The sequence below is a fragment of the Protomyctophum bolini genome, assembly GCF_963924005.1.
Source record: "Protomyctophum bolini genome assembly, chromosome: 13".
Taxonomy (NCBI): domain Eukaryota; kingdom Metazoa; phylum Chordata; class Actinopteri; order Myctophiformes; family Myctophidae; genus Protomyctophum; species Protomyctophum bolini.
In genome coordinates, this window is record NC_137874.1 from 19,227,560 (window position 1) to 19,245,959 (window position 18,400).

The following is an 18,400-nucleotide window of genomic DNA, read 5'->3' on the forward strand; positions in this document are numbered from 1 at the left end:
CGGGTCTCATGGTCGCAGGCAACGTATTTCCTGTAGGCGGAGACGACAAGCTGCGGTGTAAACAGTCGGCTCTTCTACTACATTGAATGGGAAAGTGACTGATCTTAGTCTGCTCAAACGTTACTCTTTCACCTGCTTTTTACTAACTTTACAAAGATGCCCAGAACATCGGAATGAACCTGTGTAGTTTATTGCTGCTCCAACAGTAGTGGTAACATTCAACTTTGGAGAGAAACGGGATGTCAAAACTGACATTCCGAGACCAGAGCATTTAAAGTACGAGGTATAAAGTACAGCAGCAACAGAAAGATTGGGTATTGGTTAAGAGTAAAGACTGACGTTATGTATCTTTCAGGACCTTTCACTGCTTCGTCTCAACCCTTACTCTATTGCTCTGGTCTCAGCCACCGCTGTGTATTTTTTGACATTCCGTTTCTCTCCAAAGTTGAATGTTGCCACTACTGTTGGAGCAGCCATAAACTACACAGGTTCATCCCGATATTCTGGGCATCTTTGTAGTTAGTGTTAGTAAAAAGCAGGTAAAAGAGTAATGTTTGAGCAGACTAACATCAGTCACTTTCCCATTCAGTGTAGTAGATGTATGTATGTATTGTATGCATGTATGTTTGTTATACATTTTTTGTTAAATGGCCCAAAATAAAATAAATAAATAAATACAAATAACTAACTAATAAAGGTGAGATATTGGAAAAATGAGATAGTAGAACAACAGAAATTCACTCGTTATATCCAATCTTACCATTATTGATAAATCCCTCTTTCTCTGCCCCTGCTGCCCAGGTGCCCAGTCTGTCCTTGCCCAGATTGAGGAGGGATGTGGGCTTGAGGTCCAGTGTGCCATCCGGGTGAGGCTTGGAGGACATGGGCATGCCGTACAGGAAGCTGGACAGAACAGAGTTGCTGGTGGACGCAGAGCTTGATGTGGTGACGGCCTGGGCTGTGCCCTTGCCCGGGCCGTGACTGCTTTGTGGCATGACTGCTGGAGAGGAGTTGTTGTGGTTGAGGTCAGTGCAGGACTTGGCCTCTCGAGACACTTCTTCTGTTGGCCTGCATGCAAAGACATGAGACAAACACGTAGGAGTATGGTTAATCAAACAATTTACAATTTAGGCATTTAATCCAGAGCGACTTACATTAAGCAAGAACAAAAAGCATGGGAATACATCACATATATAAAAAGCATTTATCATGAAACATGCATAAGCTAAGAACGTAACAGTGGAATATCTATATAATGAAACTATACATATATGCTATACTATGCTATACATATGTACTATGGAGTGCTATGACTACATACAATGCAATTATAGTGCCTTCTAGGCGTCTACATAACATGCTATAAGTCTGTATCAAATGCTATCTAAGTCTACAAAAGTGCTATCTAACTAATCATTTTAGGGATTTTTTCCTTTCGCCTTTATTTTATATATATTTTGTATGGAGGGATAGACAGTACGCTGACAGGAAATGGGGGTGTGATAGGCAGTAAAGGGATCGGGAGTCGAACCCGCGGCACACTGCCAGACTAGGTAGGTAGGTAGGTTATTCATCCCGAGGGAAAATAAAGGTGTTATAGCAGCTCTCATAGACTCATAAAACACATTAAAAACATCTAAAATAGGCAACTAGCAAGGTCAACCTACAATATAAAAACAATGACAGATCAAACACTACTAAGGAATCTGATGGCTTGCATCTCACATCATCCTAATCAGCCCGAACAGCCTGATGAGGAGTTGTATAATTAAAACAAGTTTACAAAAGTAGCAAATCTACAAGATTGTATCTGCAATGTTTGTGTGTCATATGTATCAAACAGGATTTAGTCACATCAGACTAAATCCTGATGTGACTAAAAAAAATAATAGGAAAGAGAGGTTGCACAGCTCGTAGTCACGATGCAATTTTATTTTATTGGGTTACCAACGTTTCGGCAAAAACAAACTAGTGCCTTCTTCAGGGTATGCCAATTGATCGAAAAATGAAATAATTAAAAAGGTGCAGCCCTACAGACAAGAAGCAACAAGTGCACATGCCAAGGACATTACAGCTACTACTACAAATGGCCGACATGTATACATTTGAACTATTTCTTGGTGCCAGACATTTTGACGGGTTAACACAGCTGAAGATAATAATGCTATTTGTAGTTATTGTTTCATTTAGGTGTTTCTGTGTACCAGCATGAAGTGAGCTGTCCATGCTGGCACACAACAACAAAATGAAACGGACAATTGTTAAGTTATACTACAGCATTCATCAACATACTACAGCAACATGGCATGGGAAGACTAATATCACTGCGTAGATTCTGTGTGGAATCTGCTTTTCCGAAGGGCGAATTTTAAAAATCCCTCCCGCCTCATATTTGCATACTGGGCCCTGATTGGTCCCTCATTACTTCAGAGGGAGTGATCCAATCACAAATGAGCGGTGCCAGACCAACTCTGCCAAGGGCAATTGTTTTTGCATTGGCAGATTTGTCTGGTTTCCAGGCTATTCATAACCACAACATATATGTGTGTTGTTACATGTATAGCAACAACTAATGAGACACAGAGGTAGCTCCCAGATTGAAAGGTATAATAACAGATCTAAACTACTATTTTAAACATTTAGGATCACCGTCTACAATCAAACTGTCTCTTGATCCATTTTACAAGCCATGCAACCAGAGAACCAAACAGAGTTACCCTGCATGAAAGCAGCCCGACCCCTAAGAAGCAATAGCAGTAGGTCAACTACTATGCAACCGTGTGAATAAGAAAACGAGGTGGTCTATTAGGGCTCACAGTAAATCGGAACAATAGGCTTTAACTTTTGGTGAGGGTAAATCTAATTGTATTCATTTCTTTGCTCGTTTGGAATGTGTCATCATGTATTGAAGGCATTCACTAGTTTAAATTGAAACTCATTACCTACTAAAAGAGGTAATGGGATGCATTAAGGCCTTAGCCTTAATGCGTTCTACCATATAACATGTGACAGCACTTATGAATGAAGAGACGGAACACATGGAGATCAGGACCTTAGTTCAAACAGCCACAGTACTGATGTTTTAGTTTTTACCCAAATAAACAAGGCTAATATGCATAAGCCAGAATTATTTTCATGACTTTGTACAACAAATAGACAGAACATTTGGTGGTTTTGTTGACTGACAGTTGAAAGCCGATTCGATTAATTATTAAGGCATTCACATCACACAGACTTAATCTAAGCCATATAGCTTGTTCTGCATTGCTCTGTCTGCAGACTTGCAGAGTCTGCAGAGCATTTTTTTACGTATGTTTTTGCATGTTTTGTTTTTGCATTTAGAAAACGGGATACTTGCAAGGGCTTTTATTGCAGATGATCTGTTAAAACTGTCCCCACAAATCATAACAGGGTCTAGGTTATTTCCTAGTTAAAAAGGAGGACCTGTATTTTGACATGTTAATTGTTTACCACATCTATTTGTACTGTAGCTTTGCTGCTGCAGTAACACAGACCTGACAGATTTTAATAATCTCCTTTATTCTGTTATCAAGCACTGCATTGCTATGAATAATATGTGGGATGTGGATTGTGGAACTGGGAGGTGCGCACTAATTAGATTTTATATCTGATAAATAAAAACGTAAATGAGCTCGGCTGCATTAAAATAAAGATGAAGATGAAGTCTTACTTTGAGTATTCCGTTTGAATGTTGTCTTGCTTTCTGTACTCTCCCTCATATCTAGGTTCCTACCTTTACATGCATGCCTTTTCTGTGGCAGTGATGTGTGAGTTTCATATGAACAGACCTCACCTTTTAACTGTGAATTGGATGCGATGGCTTTGCTCCAGAATCTTCATTAACGTCTTGGTGTCGTATTCAGAGGGCTTCTTCAGGCCAACTCCCTCAGGCAAGCCATGGGCCACTACAGAGCTGGGGTCCTTCTGGAGCCACTCATAAGGCACAGGGACCAGGCTGCTTTTCCCCAAAGCCTCACCTTGGATATCACAACATAGATAGCAGTAGCACATGACACATTAAGCACAATACTTCAGCAGTGTATGGCCACTATAAACTTCTGTAAAAGCTCACAATGTCTCATTGCAAGAAAAGATTTAGCAAGGAGCATTTGGGTTTGTGCACTTACTGGCTGAGCCACCAGGCACTCCAAACACCATTCCCTTTTATGACAGACAATTTCACATCTTAAATTAGAATGTTATTTAAAATGTCAACGAATTTAAAATAAATAACAATTGTTCACAAAAACCTAAATATGGCAAATTAAACTAAGTAGGTCCAAGTAATCTGGTATTAATGTTAACAACATTTTGAAATACATTGTAATTGTAATACTGTGATAATAATAAGGGCAGAAAGAACAAATAAGTATGGTAATGGTTAAGAGTTTAATGGGGTCCCAACCAGCAACACACATTTAATTTGACTCTAATTAAATGTGTGTTGCTGGTTAATTATTAGAACAACTTCTTACTGTAAAGAACAGTGAAGACCTCCTCCACCATCTTCCTCAGGACAAAGATGTTGGATTGGACATCTGATGGAGTTCTCTGCTTCACATGTTCAGCATCCTTGGTCATTTTAACAAGCTCGCCATCCTGGACTTTGGTATGGGCATTCGTTGTTGTCAAAGTGTGCAAACAGGGCACACCTGAAACCAAATGACAAAGGCAAATCCTTTAAGGCTCAGTCAAGTTAAAGCCAGATTGATACTTTGTTGCGTGCCAGTGTCACTCACTGGAAAAAGACAATCTACAAGTAGATTGCAGTTTTGGTTGCGCAACACTGTTGTCTGTCATCATACTACAAATGCAATAGCAAAATTGTGAGCCCAGCTAAAACATTCAACTTGATCATAACCATAAGCTTTAAATCTACTATATAAAGTTGTCCACTGACCGTGGATTATAATATGGATGTGCATGAGTGTGTCTCAAAACATACTGTATATGCCCATATATTTACAATGTCCTCCCAGTCTATCTTTCTATTACACCCCCCCCCCCCCCCCTTAAGTGTCTTGAGAAAACGTGATTTGACACTATAATAAAATTGAATTGAATATGTCTATTGCACACTGTGGGCTGTGAGGATTGCAAGTGGACCCCCTAATAATTGGCAAACACTAAGATTTTAGGGTGACAAAAGTAAACTTCCAAGAACAGCACACAAGAGAGCATAACTTACGGCAAAACTTGTAAAAATCGGTTTGGATTTCCCTCCTCGAGTTGAGAAACACTCTGCCCTTTTCTGTGCCCACAGCGATGACGCTGTCCTCGTGCACTGTCACGCACGCCACCTCTGCGTTGAGCTTTGACATGGCCATGCACTGCAGAGAGAGGCCAAGATACAACCATCAATCGTCACATGTAAAAGTCTAAAGATGCAACAGGTGTACAAGTAAAATCAGAAAGAAAACCGGTCTTCTAACTGCATCATTTGTCTTCCATGTCATGTTTTACTCAAGGTGTTTATACACACATTACAGCATTATAGGCAGTGAAATGTATTCTACTTCATGTTTCCTCAACCCTAGTGTGGATAACAATCACATTTAAATTAAATAAGATCAAAAGGTTACAGCAACATAACATGATTTATATAAAAGGTTTTAATTTGCAAAGATGAGCTAATTTATAAATAAATACATTTATAAATGTTTTATAACAAAGCATCTTGTTCAAATCAAAGCTGCCTATGCAGTCGCCCTCTCTTATTTGATGTGTTATTGTCACTTGCCAGTAGGGATGGGACGATATGAAAATGACATGTCACTATTATTGTCGTGGCAAAAAAATCATTGTGATTAACGACTTTATCACAATATTCAAAATAAAATGGCACTTTTGTGTGTTAATCTCTTTAAGCCCCACCAGAATCCCTATTGTGGGGTGAACGTTCGCAAAAATAGCAGATCTACAAGCTCGCAATGCGTTGCAACGCAACTGATTTGTGTTATTGAGTGAAATAAGAGCATTAAGAGTGTTAATTAGATAAATTAGTGCTGCACGATTCTTACTCAAATGTGAATCTCGATTTTTATTCACAAGAATTGAGATCACGATTCTCACACATTTTTTTTTTCTCCATGAACATAGTTCATAGTTTAGTCTGTAGATGCTGAACATTACTACATTCAAAATGTGGCAAACTACTGTGGCATTAAATAGACAACATCAAAGTGCTTGACTTAAACCTCTTTTAAAGTCTCTCTCTTGAAGCAAAAACACAAGAGTAACTCAAATGAATTGGACAGCCAACCAATGCTTCACGATTCTTGCTCAAATTTAGAAATTGAGATCTCATATAGGTGGTGTCTGAATCTAGATTGTGCAGCACTATGATAAATTGAAATCTCCACGATGCAATTGTGTGTTTTTTTGAATGATTGATGAATGATTATCATTCCATCCCTACTTGTCATTGTCAGTAGAATGTAACTTGTACAAAATGATAGGAAGTAGTTGGAACATACCACTGAGTCTAAGGCTGACACCAGGCTGGTGAGAATCTCCTGTCTGGGTGACACCAGCGGAACCGCTGCCTCAGCCCGGGAGTTGGTCCGGATGCCCTCACATACCAACTTCCTCATCTGAGCCATCCCTCTGTGGGAACCAACACACGATTAGGTCAGCCTATTAACCCAGTAAGACCTGGGCCGATTCTACAAATGTCTTCTAACAGTTTTCTGAAAAATGTATGTTTCTATGTCACTGGTTCTCAAACTTCTTAATGTCAAGGACCCCCAAAAATGATATTTGGTTACAGACTCCCATCTCAAAATATTTTGTTCCATATGGATCCCCAGCACTTCAGAAGACAAGATTTGAGTTAAAATGTTAGGCTTAAAAATATCTATATTTAAAGGACAACTTTGGCTTTTTTCAACCATGGTTCATGTTTCAGGGTGTTATTTATTTATTTTTTTGTTTCTTTTGTTTTAAGGATTTTAGCTATTTTTAACGGGGGGGGGGGGGGGGGCATTCGAACAAGTGGCTAAATATGTATTTCTTTACAAAATTTTAGAGCGATTTCTTTATTATTATTTACTACAGTCCTACTAGATCCCAGGAAATTACATTTGGCCACAAAATATCATGGGATCTATTGAATGTGAAGGCCGGGGAAGGTGACAAACTGACATATTGAGCCTACACGTCACACAGTATGGTAGTCAGTTGTTTGTTCAGACACAAAAACAACTGTGTGTGTGTGTGTGTGTGTGTGTAATTTCTTATAGTAAATAATAAAGAAAACGCAGTAAAATTTTGTAAATACATATTTGGCCACATTCGAATGCCCCGTCCCCCTGTCAAAAATCGCTAAAACGAAAGAAAGCCACAAATGGAAAAATAAATAAATAAAGATATTTTACTTTCTCTAATAACAACCTAAAACATGAACCTGTTAACCTGTTAAAAACTAAAACAAAGTTTGCACAACTTTTCAAGATTTTTGAAAAATAGCATATCTACAATCTCATAGTGCTGCACGAAGTGACGCGCTATGAACTTGTATATATCTGCTATTTTTTAATGGCCAAAGTAGAAATTAATGGTTAACCCATTCAGGACGGGAACCTTTTGGGGTTCTTGTTGCTATCTACAGTATATAGCAAAAGTTGGCCTCAGTCCTAAATGGGATAAAGTGGTTACACAGATTCTAATGGGTTAAGAGGGCTTCAGAGCATGCAGATGTGTTTGTATGCACTGAGGTCAAACACTTTTATTAAAACACATTTATAAAAAGTAAAAGTTCTTAATTTTCTATGATAAGAAAACGGGTTGTTGCGTGGTTTGACTTTGAGAAAACAGTAAGCCCATATCACTTTGATATTAAGGCTCAATACAGGTGAACTGTTCTGGAAAGGGAATGGGGGTGTCACTATCTAAGAAGTTTTAAAGGTGTTGGTAATAGCCCATTTTAATGTGCTAATAATATCTAAATCCGTCACATCTATTTGAAAGCAGCTACTTATAGCTCCGTCACCCAACTAGGGCTAAAGCTCGTTCAGATTATGTCCAATGAGTCTCTTCGAAGGTGCTAAGAAATGCTGCGGCTGTGTAAATGAGAAAAGACCTTGGGCATTTCATCTTCTACAAGCTAACCTATAAGGTAGATGCGAACGACTCAAGCTGGACAAAGTATGGTGGATTTGTAAAATCATAATCAAGCAGCCTAAATAATTATTTATTTATTCATTGTATAAAAAAAAGGACATCATAAATAAAAGATAAGTGCAAAAGAGATAAAAGTTGTAGGGGAAAAATGAAAACCTAAATCCAGGCAGTGTGTTCTCATGGCAACTGAAATCCGTCTCCTTGGAAACTAATCTCGGGGCATTTGAACAATGCAGCTCTGGCCTTTAATCTCTCCAGACACTGGGAGCCATTATACTAGCCTCCGGCAAGCCCAAACCACAGACCCAACAGTGAGAGGTAGGCCTCAGCTGTACCAGTCTGGCCAAGCCCTATTGCCTGTCTAATTCTGCCTCCCCTGAGGGCACAGTAAACATTAGCCCCTCCTAACTTATTATGGGCTTGAAATAGATGGCCTCTTTCACTCATATCTTTAAGGCACACACAAAAAAGCAGTGAGGGGGAAAGGGAGGGGCGTAGTAGTAGACAGAGCTGAAAACAGACCCGTCATTTGTTTACCAGAGGAAGTATAAAGGTCAATGTCCATGACTCCAATTCAGTGTATGGAAAATATACCACATATGATCAAATCTATATCAAGTTAAGGACAAACAATGCACAATGTTCTTTAAGTTTAGGACAGAATATCATGTCCTACATATTTTGTTCAAATGGAATCTACAGGTGTCATCTTGTAATGACATCTTAAGACTTTAATATGTAGTTGATAACTTGATAGCATTATGAGCCAGCCATGACCCAAAATTGCATTATAAAACAAAATGCCAGACGCCAGAGGATTATTTAATACTCGTTCAACCGAGATGAGATCATAGAACTAGTTGGTCAACTACTGTATGCTGACTAATGTAATGAGTATGGTTACAATAAACTAAGAAAGCTGAACGATGAATTCCAGTATAATGATCTGATTAGCAAAAAACACATCTGCATTCTGCATCCTATTTTCAACAAAAAAAAAATTCAGTATTAAAGTGCACTATTTCCAAAAGAAATAGCACTAGTGCATTATCCATTTAGTGAAATATTAATTTAAATTACCGCACTCACTTGTGTGAACTTACTAACTAGACCAGGGGTGCCCACAAGGTAGATCGTGATCTACCAGTAGATTACAAAGGCTGTGCAGGTGGATCACATGGGATGCCCCTAAATGTACATAATCTTAATCTATCACTTGAATTAAGGTAACTTGATTGATTGACATAAAAATGGCCTGTCAGCTCAAATGTTGCACACAAACGTCAGTAGCATTACAAAGTTATACCAAAAAAAAACCCAACCAATTACATTTTCACTATATATGTAACATCAGCTCCACTATTCCAATGGTACTTTATTCAACAATTATTTCAGCAATGAGATAACATTCTTTAATTTTTGGTGGGTAGATCTCTTTTAGCTGGGCATTTTGAAAGTAGGTCTCAAGTCAAAAAAGTGTGGGCGCCCCTGAACTAGACTATAAACATTTTTCTTTAATCGGGGGGCATACTTAGTTTAGACTAGTCTTCTCCAATTGTTTATATTGTGTTTAGTTTCCAAGATTGCCACATCACCAGGAGGGGGTGGGGCTGAGGTGAGCCGGTGGGGTCAACATATGCCCTGAGCTGCGTTCACATTCAAAACACGTGATTTGTGTCTGTCTTGTGTCTGTGTATAATGGCCGCTCCAATGCATTTCCAATGGAAGCCCATATGGTTTGACCAAACATTTAGTTTGATGGGGGGAGGGGGGCATCAAAGCTGTGTTCAGACACAAGTCAGGTTAGACAGATCTTTTTTTAAACAAGATTTTTTTCAAAATATATTTACATTTGTATTATCGTGAGAACGGTGGCTTCCGTTACCGCATTGCAACTTTTCAGGAATAGAAAGCCTGCAGTTGCTATTAGCTTGGATTCCCCATCGATGATATCACTGGACGGGTTTCTGAACTGTCCACAGCGCTCCCATGAGACACAGACAGAGTAGAACAAAATTGTGGCATTTTATCATGAAAGTGAGGACCAATTACATGAAGGCAGGTTGAAAAGTGGTGAAATGGTCCTTTAATAGTTCCAATTTCTGTACCCTTTTAAAGCAAATTTCTCAAGCAGATCGAATGGTTAACTGAGGCTGAGCAGGATTTATGCTTTAAGGTTCATCATCGGACTGAGTCAAGGATGGCAACTTGTGACAGTCAACTGTTCTGTAGCCAACTTAAGTTCAGGACACTTGGAGAAAAGCCCTCCTGTTCTGTTGGCCTGTGCTCTTGACCCAAAATAGGGCAATATCCTGGAAATCCTAATACGGTGCGAGGGTTACAGTGGCTTTGGGAAGGAGGGGGGCCTAAGGGTCTTAAACCTTGAATATATTCTGCCAAGCCTCTGATCTCATATTACTTTTTATATATTATATTATCTCATTTATCCTTAAGATTTCTTAAAAAAAATATTAAATAAGATTGAAACAAAAAAATATGCCAATTATAACATTATGGGGGTGATGTGGTGTTTAGTGTGAAGATAAGAGCACATCAGACTCATAGTCTCCGTTTCAACTCGCCCTCATTTACTCCCAGTGTGTACACTATTCCATCACTCACACTGCAGCTCTGTCTGTCCTTCAATAGGAATCCAGACCTCACTGCTGGCTAACTTTACAACACAGGCATTGTTTGACAGGAATATGGTGAGAACTGGGAACATCGGTTACTCAAATATTCTCGTAAAGTAAATACCATTCTTACTTTAGTGATTTGATTTCACACAAACTAGAGCTACCACTAATGTTAGCCAGCTGGTAATTAATCAAACTAATTATGTAAACTGGCATAAATTTGAATTATTTATTGGATTACGGTTTCATTGTCACTTGTGGTTTGTTGTTTGGTCATACAGTTCATGTAGAATATTTATTTCTACATCGTTTATACATAAACAATATAAATTACAAGAGCTAAATAAAAGCCGTCTCCTGCTCTCTCTCTCTCTCTCTCTCTCTCACACACACACACACACACACACACACACACACACACACACACACACACACACAGATGACTTCTCTGCAGTGCACACTACACTTTAGAACAGTAGCAGTATGCTTTGTATTTACTCATGTGGGCGCTACTGTATGCATTTAAAAAAACAGTTTTATGTACTAATTACTATATTTTGTGCACTCAAAATTTTGTAAATACCTTTATTTTTTCAAACAGCTGGGGGAGAAGTTGATTTATATTTAGTTGCATGCCCATGTCATGCACTGAAAATGGTACATCATCTAGCTAGCTAGTGTGAGTGACATGGTGCACAACCAAGTATCAATGACATTGCATGTACAACACATCAGGTCAGTCACTTCAAGTGACCATTAAATAAAATACAGCTAAGTCTAAAGTTCATTAGCAATTCAAAGATATCAGACATGCAATCGCAAGCTATGACCCTAGGCAAATTCCTTTTGTGACACAAGTGTGTTCCCTTAGCTGTTTTGCATTTTCTTTCTCACTTACAGGAACACCAGTCTATGTGACCAGTAAGACGCGCAAACGCAGGAAGCGAACGCAGCTCGTACATATTAGGGTTTTGGACGTATAGCTGCTTTGGGGACTCCTTATATGGTTATGGCTGAGTCATGGTGACGTAATCACTCAGCTCCATATATGGGCACAAAAGCGGGACAGACACACACACAGACACACAGACAGACAGACATGATCTGCTAGGTCTCATAGTAAGTGCTCACTGCATTCGCAACCAGTCCATGAGGCAGGAATCTTGCATTTATGATATATTTTGTTTAGGTTTCACAAATGTCATACTGGTAAATTCTATGTGAGGACATCATCAGTACTGTAAATTACAATACGGTTCAATGCTCTCCTGTGGTTATACAGTAGGTGTGTGTGGATGTGTGGGGTTAGTCAACAGTATACTTTTCTGTTTATTGATCTCACTAGAATAACATCAATACGGGTCTTCGTAATCATAACAGTCTGCAACTATGTCTGTTCATTGTTGTCTGTGTCATCAGAATGATATACTGTATGTATATAAAAAAGGAAGCACAACCACAAGTTCACAACTTACTGAGGGGTAGAATATGTTATAACTGGGTTGTAAATGTGATCCAAACAAAATAAAGGTAAAGAAAGTCACAGCAATATGCGTGCGTGCGCAAAATACAGGCAGCCCAGATAAGCCAGTAAATTACTATTGGGGGAGTCAGAGTTTGTTTGTTTTGAGTGAGCATTTATTGTACTGTAAATTGCCCTATTTACAGAAGACAGCAATGGAAAGGAAACTACATCCCTTAGTTTGGAATCTAAGAAAACTCCTGAGTCAGAGAAAATGCTTGAAACCCACTGGGCATCAAGTCAACAATGTTGTTCTCGAACTCTAAATGGGACAAACATCTGTGTGATACTACTGCCTGTTGATGTGTGTTCAGCATCACTGTGGTATACACTGAAGTTGGTCAGTCTTCTGTAATGTGAAGAACATTTTCACACTTTGTGTGCTTCATCATATGACATGACTGTGTCTGGTGTACAGACAGTACAGTGGTTCTCAAAAAAGTGGGGTAATGAGTGTAGAAATGGTTCCATTTATTCATACACTTTATACAAACAGAGGATCCTTGAAATAAATAAATAAAAGTTTGAAGAACCACTGCTGTAGTTCACACAGACAGGAGGAGAGCTGGGCTAGTAAGAGTAGTAGCCAGGCTTTCAGCCAGTTTACTTCATCATTTACACACAGCCTTTTCGCTCCACACAGACATATTTTCTGTCGTTAAAAAGGTGTCGACATGATTTCGAAATCCCTGGGAACCCAAGACACTGGCATCCTGCGTTTGTCCTCGGGTCGACTGTCATTGTGCTGAACTGCACCACTGATCCAGATGTTAGTTTGAGATTACAGCTGTGCACAGGGTTCACGTTATAGCGTTGAGGAGGTGTTTTGCGGGGTATCTTTCTGCAATCTGCACAATTTGAGCACTAGCGTGCTGCGTTTCCTTTTCTTTCCACCAACACTCTCACTCACTTTTACCAGGCAAGTTGGCTAACAACAACAAGCTAACGTTAAACATTAGCCAGCTTTGTTGCACCAGCCAGCAGCAATCAACACAAGCCATGGCCAAGATAGCCGTGGCTAATAATAATGCTAGCGATTAACAGTTAGCCGTGTGTTAGCTGGCGATTGCCAGACAAAACGCCGAATCCCAGACATAAATAGTAGCCTCTAGCAGCCCCAGCAGCAAGGTTAGGAGGATTTAACCCCACGGCGAACGTTACTAACCTCATTACGCTAATTAACGTTGGAGCGATTAACCAACGCCAGCTAATTAACGTAAACGTTACCACTACATAACGTTTAAATAGCCAACTAGCGTCAATGGGAATAGCTGGTTTGGTGTGTGCTAGTAGCAACCGTTAGCACTGCTTTCATCTCCTCCTCCCCCGGTCTAGAATTAGGTTATAATCTGTAATTTCGAAATGTACAGCCATAAAGAAAAAGTCACGTGCGCCGCGAAGGCACTTTCTTCGTCCCTTGGCGATTATGAAATGATCATAAAACCTTACCTTAATTGGCGATTAAATGTCCTTGTTGCTACTGTCAATCCCGGAATAGGTTTATTCCCCGTTTTTAATCCATCAGAAACCCTCGCAATTCCTCATCTACAATGTAGAAGTAACGGCTGAGTTGAAACATTTCAATCTGAAGCATCACAATAATAATCTGTGTTGCCTTCTTCTGATGGTCTGTTATTTGTGTAGATTTCTTTAGTTTGTTTTCTCTCTTTTTTTCTTTCTCTTAACAGAGCTGTGTGTGTGCCTTTCTCCTTTCTTTGTTCTGTAATCCAGTAAAATTGAAACTCATTCGCCTCTGCTAATCCCAGCCCAACTCAACAACAGCATCTATTGGCTGCGATTTACATACAGGATTAAGGAACCACTGGAAAAGACCACGGGGGAAATTTACCTGGAAGAGATGAGTTTTTGCTGAGGACGTGATATGTGACAAACGACTACGGAATAATTCACTAACAGGATTTTTTTTTGTACAATTATCAATGTGAACCACTTTCAACTTTTACTTCAGACAGCCAATTGTGCATTTTATGGAAACCCCCAAGGATCACGTTATGGCTTCAAAACGAAATGACTTGCGTATAGCAGCACATATTATACGACCTCTGAGTTATATAACGAGATTTAAATTGTGAACTATTTTTGGTCAGCCACATGGGCTGTGGCTGTGGCATAACTGTCATGGCATGTCTAAACATGTGATCCTGGTTGCAGCTAGTTGCCTGATTGCATTAAATTTAATTCTATTTCAAACATATGAATACAGATAAGAAACTCATTTCAGAGAGTAATCTCATATTTACCAGCTATCCCTATAGTAGAAATCAGTATCTTAATCTGATGGATTAGTAATCTGATTAGCCCACTTTTTACATTTAAAAACCTCAACAATTATTAACCAATTTCAAATTAGGCCATATAACAGAGCATAAATTTAAATTATAGCCTTCCATATAATTGACTGTTAATAACAGGCTGTTTTCTTTTCCTTTAACAGATGTTAAATGTAAATCAAAGTTCACACGAGATATTATGCTGCCACCTAGGCTGCCACACACTTGTAAACTATGCCGTTTCACACACATACAGTTGTTGAACATCTTCCAATCCAGAGTAAATACTATCATACCATGTCCATGATGTCCCCCTGGCAAAATCACACAAATGGCATATGGCATAAGACTTCAATTCACAATTTTGTCTATACAAAAAATAACGTTTAAAAAGTACAGATAAAAAAAACCTACTGTACCACTATAGCTACCGGTATTCACACATGTGTGATACACAGTGCTGTCACTGCTGTGTACAATTCAAACCTGAGGTTTAAAAAGACCAATTTAAAAATGTTTTTTTCTACAGACTACAGAAGACAATAGAATTACAATTACTGATCTCCCATAGCCCTACTGTATATGGCATATGCCATAATACTATATGGCAGTGGTTTTCATCCAGGGTCCAGGGACCACCAGTGGTCCTTGAGGGGGTTCCAGGTCGTCCTCAGCTAAATTATGGAGAGTTGGTAACCAAATGGACCCTTATTAGATCTTTAACTCTTGAGAGTTCTCAAGAGTTAATTTACATGAAGTCTACACAATTAGAGAATGTAGAAGAATTTTTATTTTGATCAACGTTTGCCTGTTATCTCTCCTAATGGTATCAACATCAAAACATACAGCATGGAATTGTGGACTAATGACCACAAAATATTCTAAATCTTGGGTCTGAGAGGCTAAATCTCATCAAATGGTGGTCTGTGGCTCAAATGCCCAATAAATAATGGGCCTTGGTATGAAAAGGGTTGAAAACCATTATTATATGGCAGATGGCGTAGAAAATAATATAACTAAGCATGAGGCTTTTGGATTTGGGTCCTCGCTTGTTAATTATGCTCTCACAAATATTGTTTACCCAACAAGGCTGCAAATTGTCCATCAATCTGAAAGACAATTATGAAAATTGTAATTATTGTATAACCAATAAGAGGTATTTTTCCCTTAGTGGAGAGAAGAGTGCACATTTCGGTGCTTAAAAGTAAAACGCACTATTCATTTACAAAAATCCTGATTTACAAAGGCCTACGGGCCTATGCTGACAATATCTAACTATTGTACAGGTCAGCAAATGCATGCATAACATATTTGTGTGTAGCTGAAGAGCTGGCCAGGTTGCTGGCTTTTAGTGTATATTTCCTACAGTGAATACGCTTCAACTTGAATAATTGCCACCTGCAAACTATTAGGAAGTAATGACGGCTGCTGTTACACTGCTATTATAGTGGTAAAACCCCAATTTTGTTCACTAGCTTCTTCAAAATATAAAACAAAATATACATAGTGATAAATAAAACACAACAAAATCTTAATCACATTGTTAATATTTAATGACTGAATCTCACAAATCATTGCAATAATAATTCAAGGGTATGAATCCTCCATTTGAAAACACCATAAGTATAATATCCCATGGACGTTTTTTCCCCCCGATGGAATTTCCATGTCTTATCTTAGCTGATAAGGGCCTGCCCTACATGTTTTGCCAATGAACCATTACTCCCACCTAATGTTCTCTTGCAACTGGCCAATCGAGCAACAGGCTACAATTAGGATCTCTCATTTGAGTTGTTGAATGTATAACGGTATTTGGAAGACTTTTGGTATAAATTCTGTATGTTTTGATAAAGTGTTTGTAAATGAAACACAGCTGTCGAACCAAAATAAGTAGCAGTGGAATAACCTTCATTTATGGTTTTTCCCCCAACACAGCCCCTGAATAGCCCTACAAAAAAGATGTCAATTAAACCTTTATTTTGATGTAGCCGTTTTCAGCATGAGAGGGCAGTTTTGATACACCTTATATCTAGTTATTATTAATGCACAGATGGAGCTTTTTGTACAAATACATAATGAACCAAAGAAAACAAAAGTCAATAATTCCTGATAACTAATACAATAGGTGTTATGGCGTAGAGTTGGGTTGACGCAAGATTTAGGAAATACAGAGTGTGGCATAATACACTATATCCATTCTATAGATATAACAGTGGTTCAATGGACCTCCCATTCCTATTGATCTGTATTTTTTGCAGGAAGGCCAAAGATGATGCTATAGCTTGGAGTTGCTCTGTGATTACCCAGCCAAAAACAGCTCACATAAGAAGATTATTACAAAGCAGAATAGCAAAGTAATAGTAATAAATAAAATAAATGTGGTAATCAAGACTAAATTCTTCTGTTCTTCAAAATTGTTGCTCACCAGTCCCTTTTCCTTCAGAATTAAAATACAGAATGTTCAACAAGTTCCTGGTAACTTATAGATTCAAGGGTCTCTAACAAACGGACATAAAGCGTCATTTTGTTCTCAAAGTTGTAATATCTTTTCACCTCCAAGTCCATCCTCATGCTATTTTATAATACTAAGAGCTGTTTGTATGATTGGCTAATGGGTGAATTTTGCAACATATAAATTCACTTGAGATAGAGAATCCTTTTGGTATTAACTGTAAACAGAAAAGAATCCAGCACAACATTAGGTTAAATGTCCATTATGGCGATTTTCCACCGCTTGGTACCGTCTCAACTTGACTCGACCCTAGTCACTCTACACACCCTTTTTGGTTTTCCATCAGTCAGAAGTTGTGGATACTACCTGGTACCTGGATTTTGTTTTGGACCTTTTCCAAACCTGTTAAGGTGGTGTGATGTGAAAACATGCTGAAGTTTATGTTACGGCAGTTCCAGGCAGCGTCGCTATGATGGCCAACTACATTTAGGGGGTACTATCTGCAGTAGAAAACAAATAAATTGGTACTGAAAGCGAGTAGAGTCGAAGGCGAAGTGAGGGAAGTTGAGTCGAGTTGAGCTAGTACGTGCAGTGGAAAAGTGGCATACATTTCACTTTGTTTTCAAATGCACCTCTTTGTCAATAAATCCTGATAACTAATACAGTAGGTGTTATGACATAGAGTTGTACTGACTTGAGTTATAGGGAATACAGGGCATAATAAAACCGCCATTTTTGAATAGCCAAGTTACTATACTGGTCGCACATTGTTTTTATTCTTCTGGTTCTGAAACAACATTGATCTCCTCACTCCGACAAACAGCCACATATTGAAAATCAACCATCCCCATCGATCCTCCATTCTTCCTGTGTGTGTCGCGTTGAAGATGATGTCACAGCGGTTTCATGTGGCGCTGCGATGCCGACCAGCTACATAGAGGGGGTACTATCTGCAGTGGAAAACAAAGTACCTGGTACCGAAAGCGAGTAGAGTCGAATCCAGTTGAGCTGGTACATGCAGTGGAAAGTGGCATAAATGTCACACTGGCCTTTTCTTTCAAAATGTACCTCTGCGTGTTCCAATTCAAGCTTCTCTCTTCTTATATCAGTGTTGTTCCTGGAAGGCCACAAAAACACAATTATTGCTCAGGGCTAATGGCAATAGGGAAAATCACTTTGTTTCACAATTCTATAAAATGCAAAACTGTTACAATGAGTGATTACGAACATCTTCAGTAAAAGCTGACTCTTGCTGGTGAATCCCATTAGCCGAATTTGCGCCATGCACCTGAAAAAACGTGGAGAGAAAAAACAGTTAGCGCAACAAAATAAATACAATGTCTGATACATCTCACAA

The 18,400-nt window shown here is 38.8% G+C and overlaps 2 protein-coding genes across 5 annotated transcripts in view; both read right to left on the minus strand.

Annotated features, from left to right (window-relative positions):
- Nucleotides 1-14,052, minus strand: part of gtf2ird1 (GTF2I repeat domain containing 1) — a 33,163-nt gene extending 19,111 nt beyond the window's left edge. For both annotated transcript variants that reach the window (XM_080780267.1, XM_080780266.1), the window contains exons 1-6: nucleotides 13,750-14,052; nucleotides 6,498-6,627; nucleotides 5,210-5,351; nucleotides 4,497-4,673; nucleotides 3,815-3,998; nucleotides 761-1,068 (exon numbers count right to left, since the gene is read on the minus strand). In XM_080780267.1, the coding sequence (XP_080636393.1) occupies nucleotides 761-1,068; nucleotides 3,815-3,998; nucleotides 4,497-4,673; nucleotides 5,210-5,351; nucleotides 6,498-6,623 (937 nt within the window). In that variant the 5' untranslated portion in view covers nucleotides 6,624-6,627; nucleotides 13,750-14,052. The remainder of the gene's footprint in view (nucleotides 1-760; nucleotides 1,069-3,814; nucleotides 3,999-4,496; nucleotides 4,674-5,209; nucleotides 5,352-6,497; nucleotides 6,628-13,749) is intronic.
- Nucleotides 14,053-16,126: 2,074 nt separating this feature from the next.
- Nucleotides 16,127-18,400, minus strand: part of clip2 (CAP-GLY domain containing linker protein 2) — a 38,936-nt gene continuing 36,662 nt past the window's right edge. For all 3 annotated transcript variants that reach the window (XM_080780505.1, XM_080780503.1, XM_080780504.1), the window contains 2 exons: nucleotides 18,272-18,331; nucleotides 16,127-18,160 (listed from right to left, as the gene is read on the minus strand). In XM_080780505.1, the coding sequence (XP_080636631.1) occupies nucleotides 18,149-18,160; nucleotides 18,272-18,331 (72 nt within the window). In that variant the 3' untranslated portion in view covers nucleotides 16,127-18,148. The remainder of the gene's footprint in view (nucleotides 18,161-18,271; nucleotides 18,332-18,400) is intronic.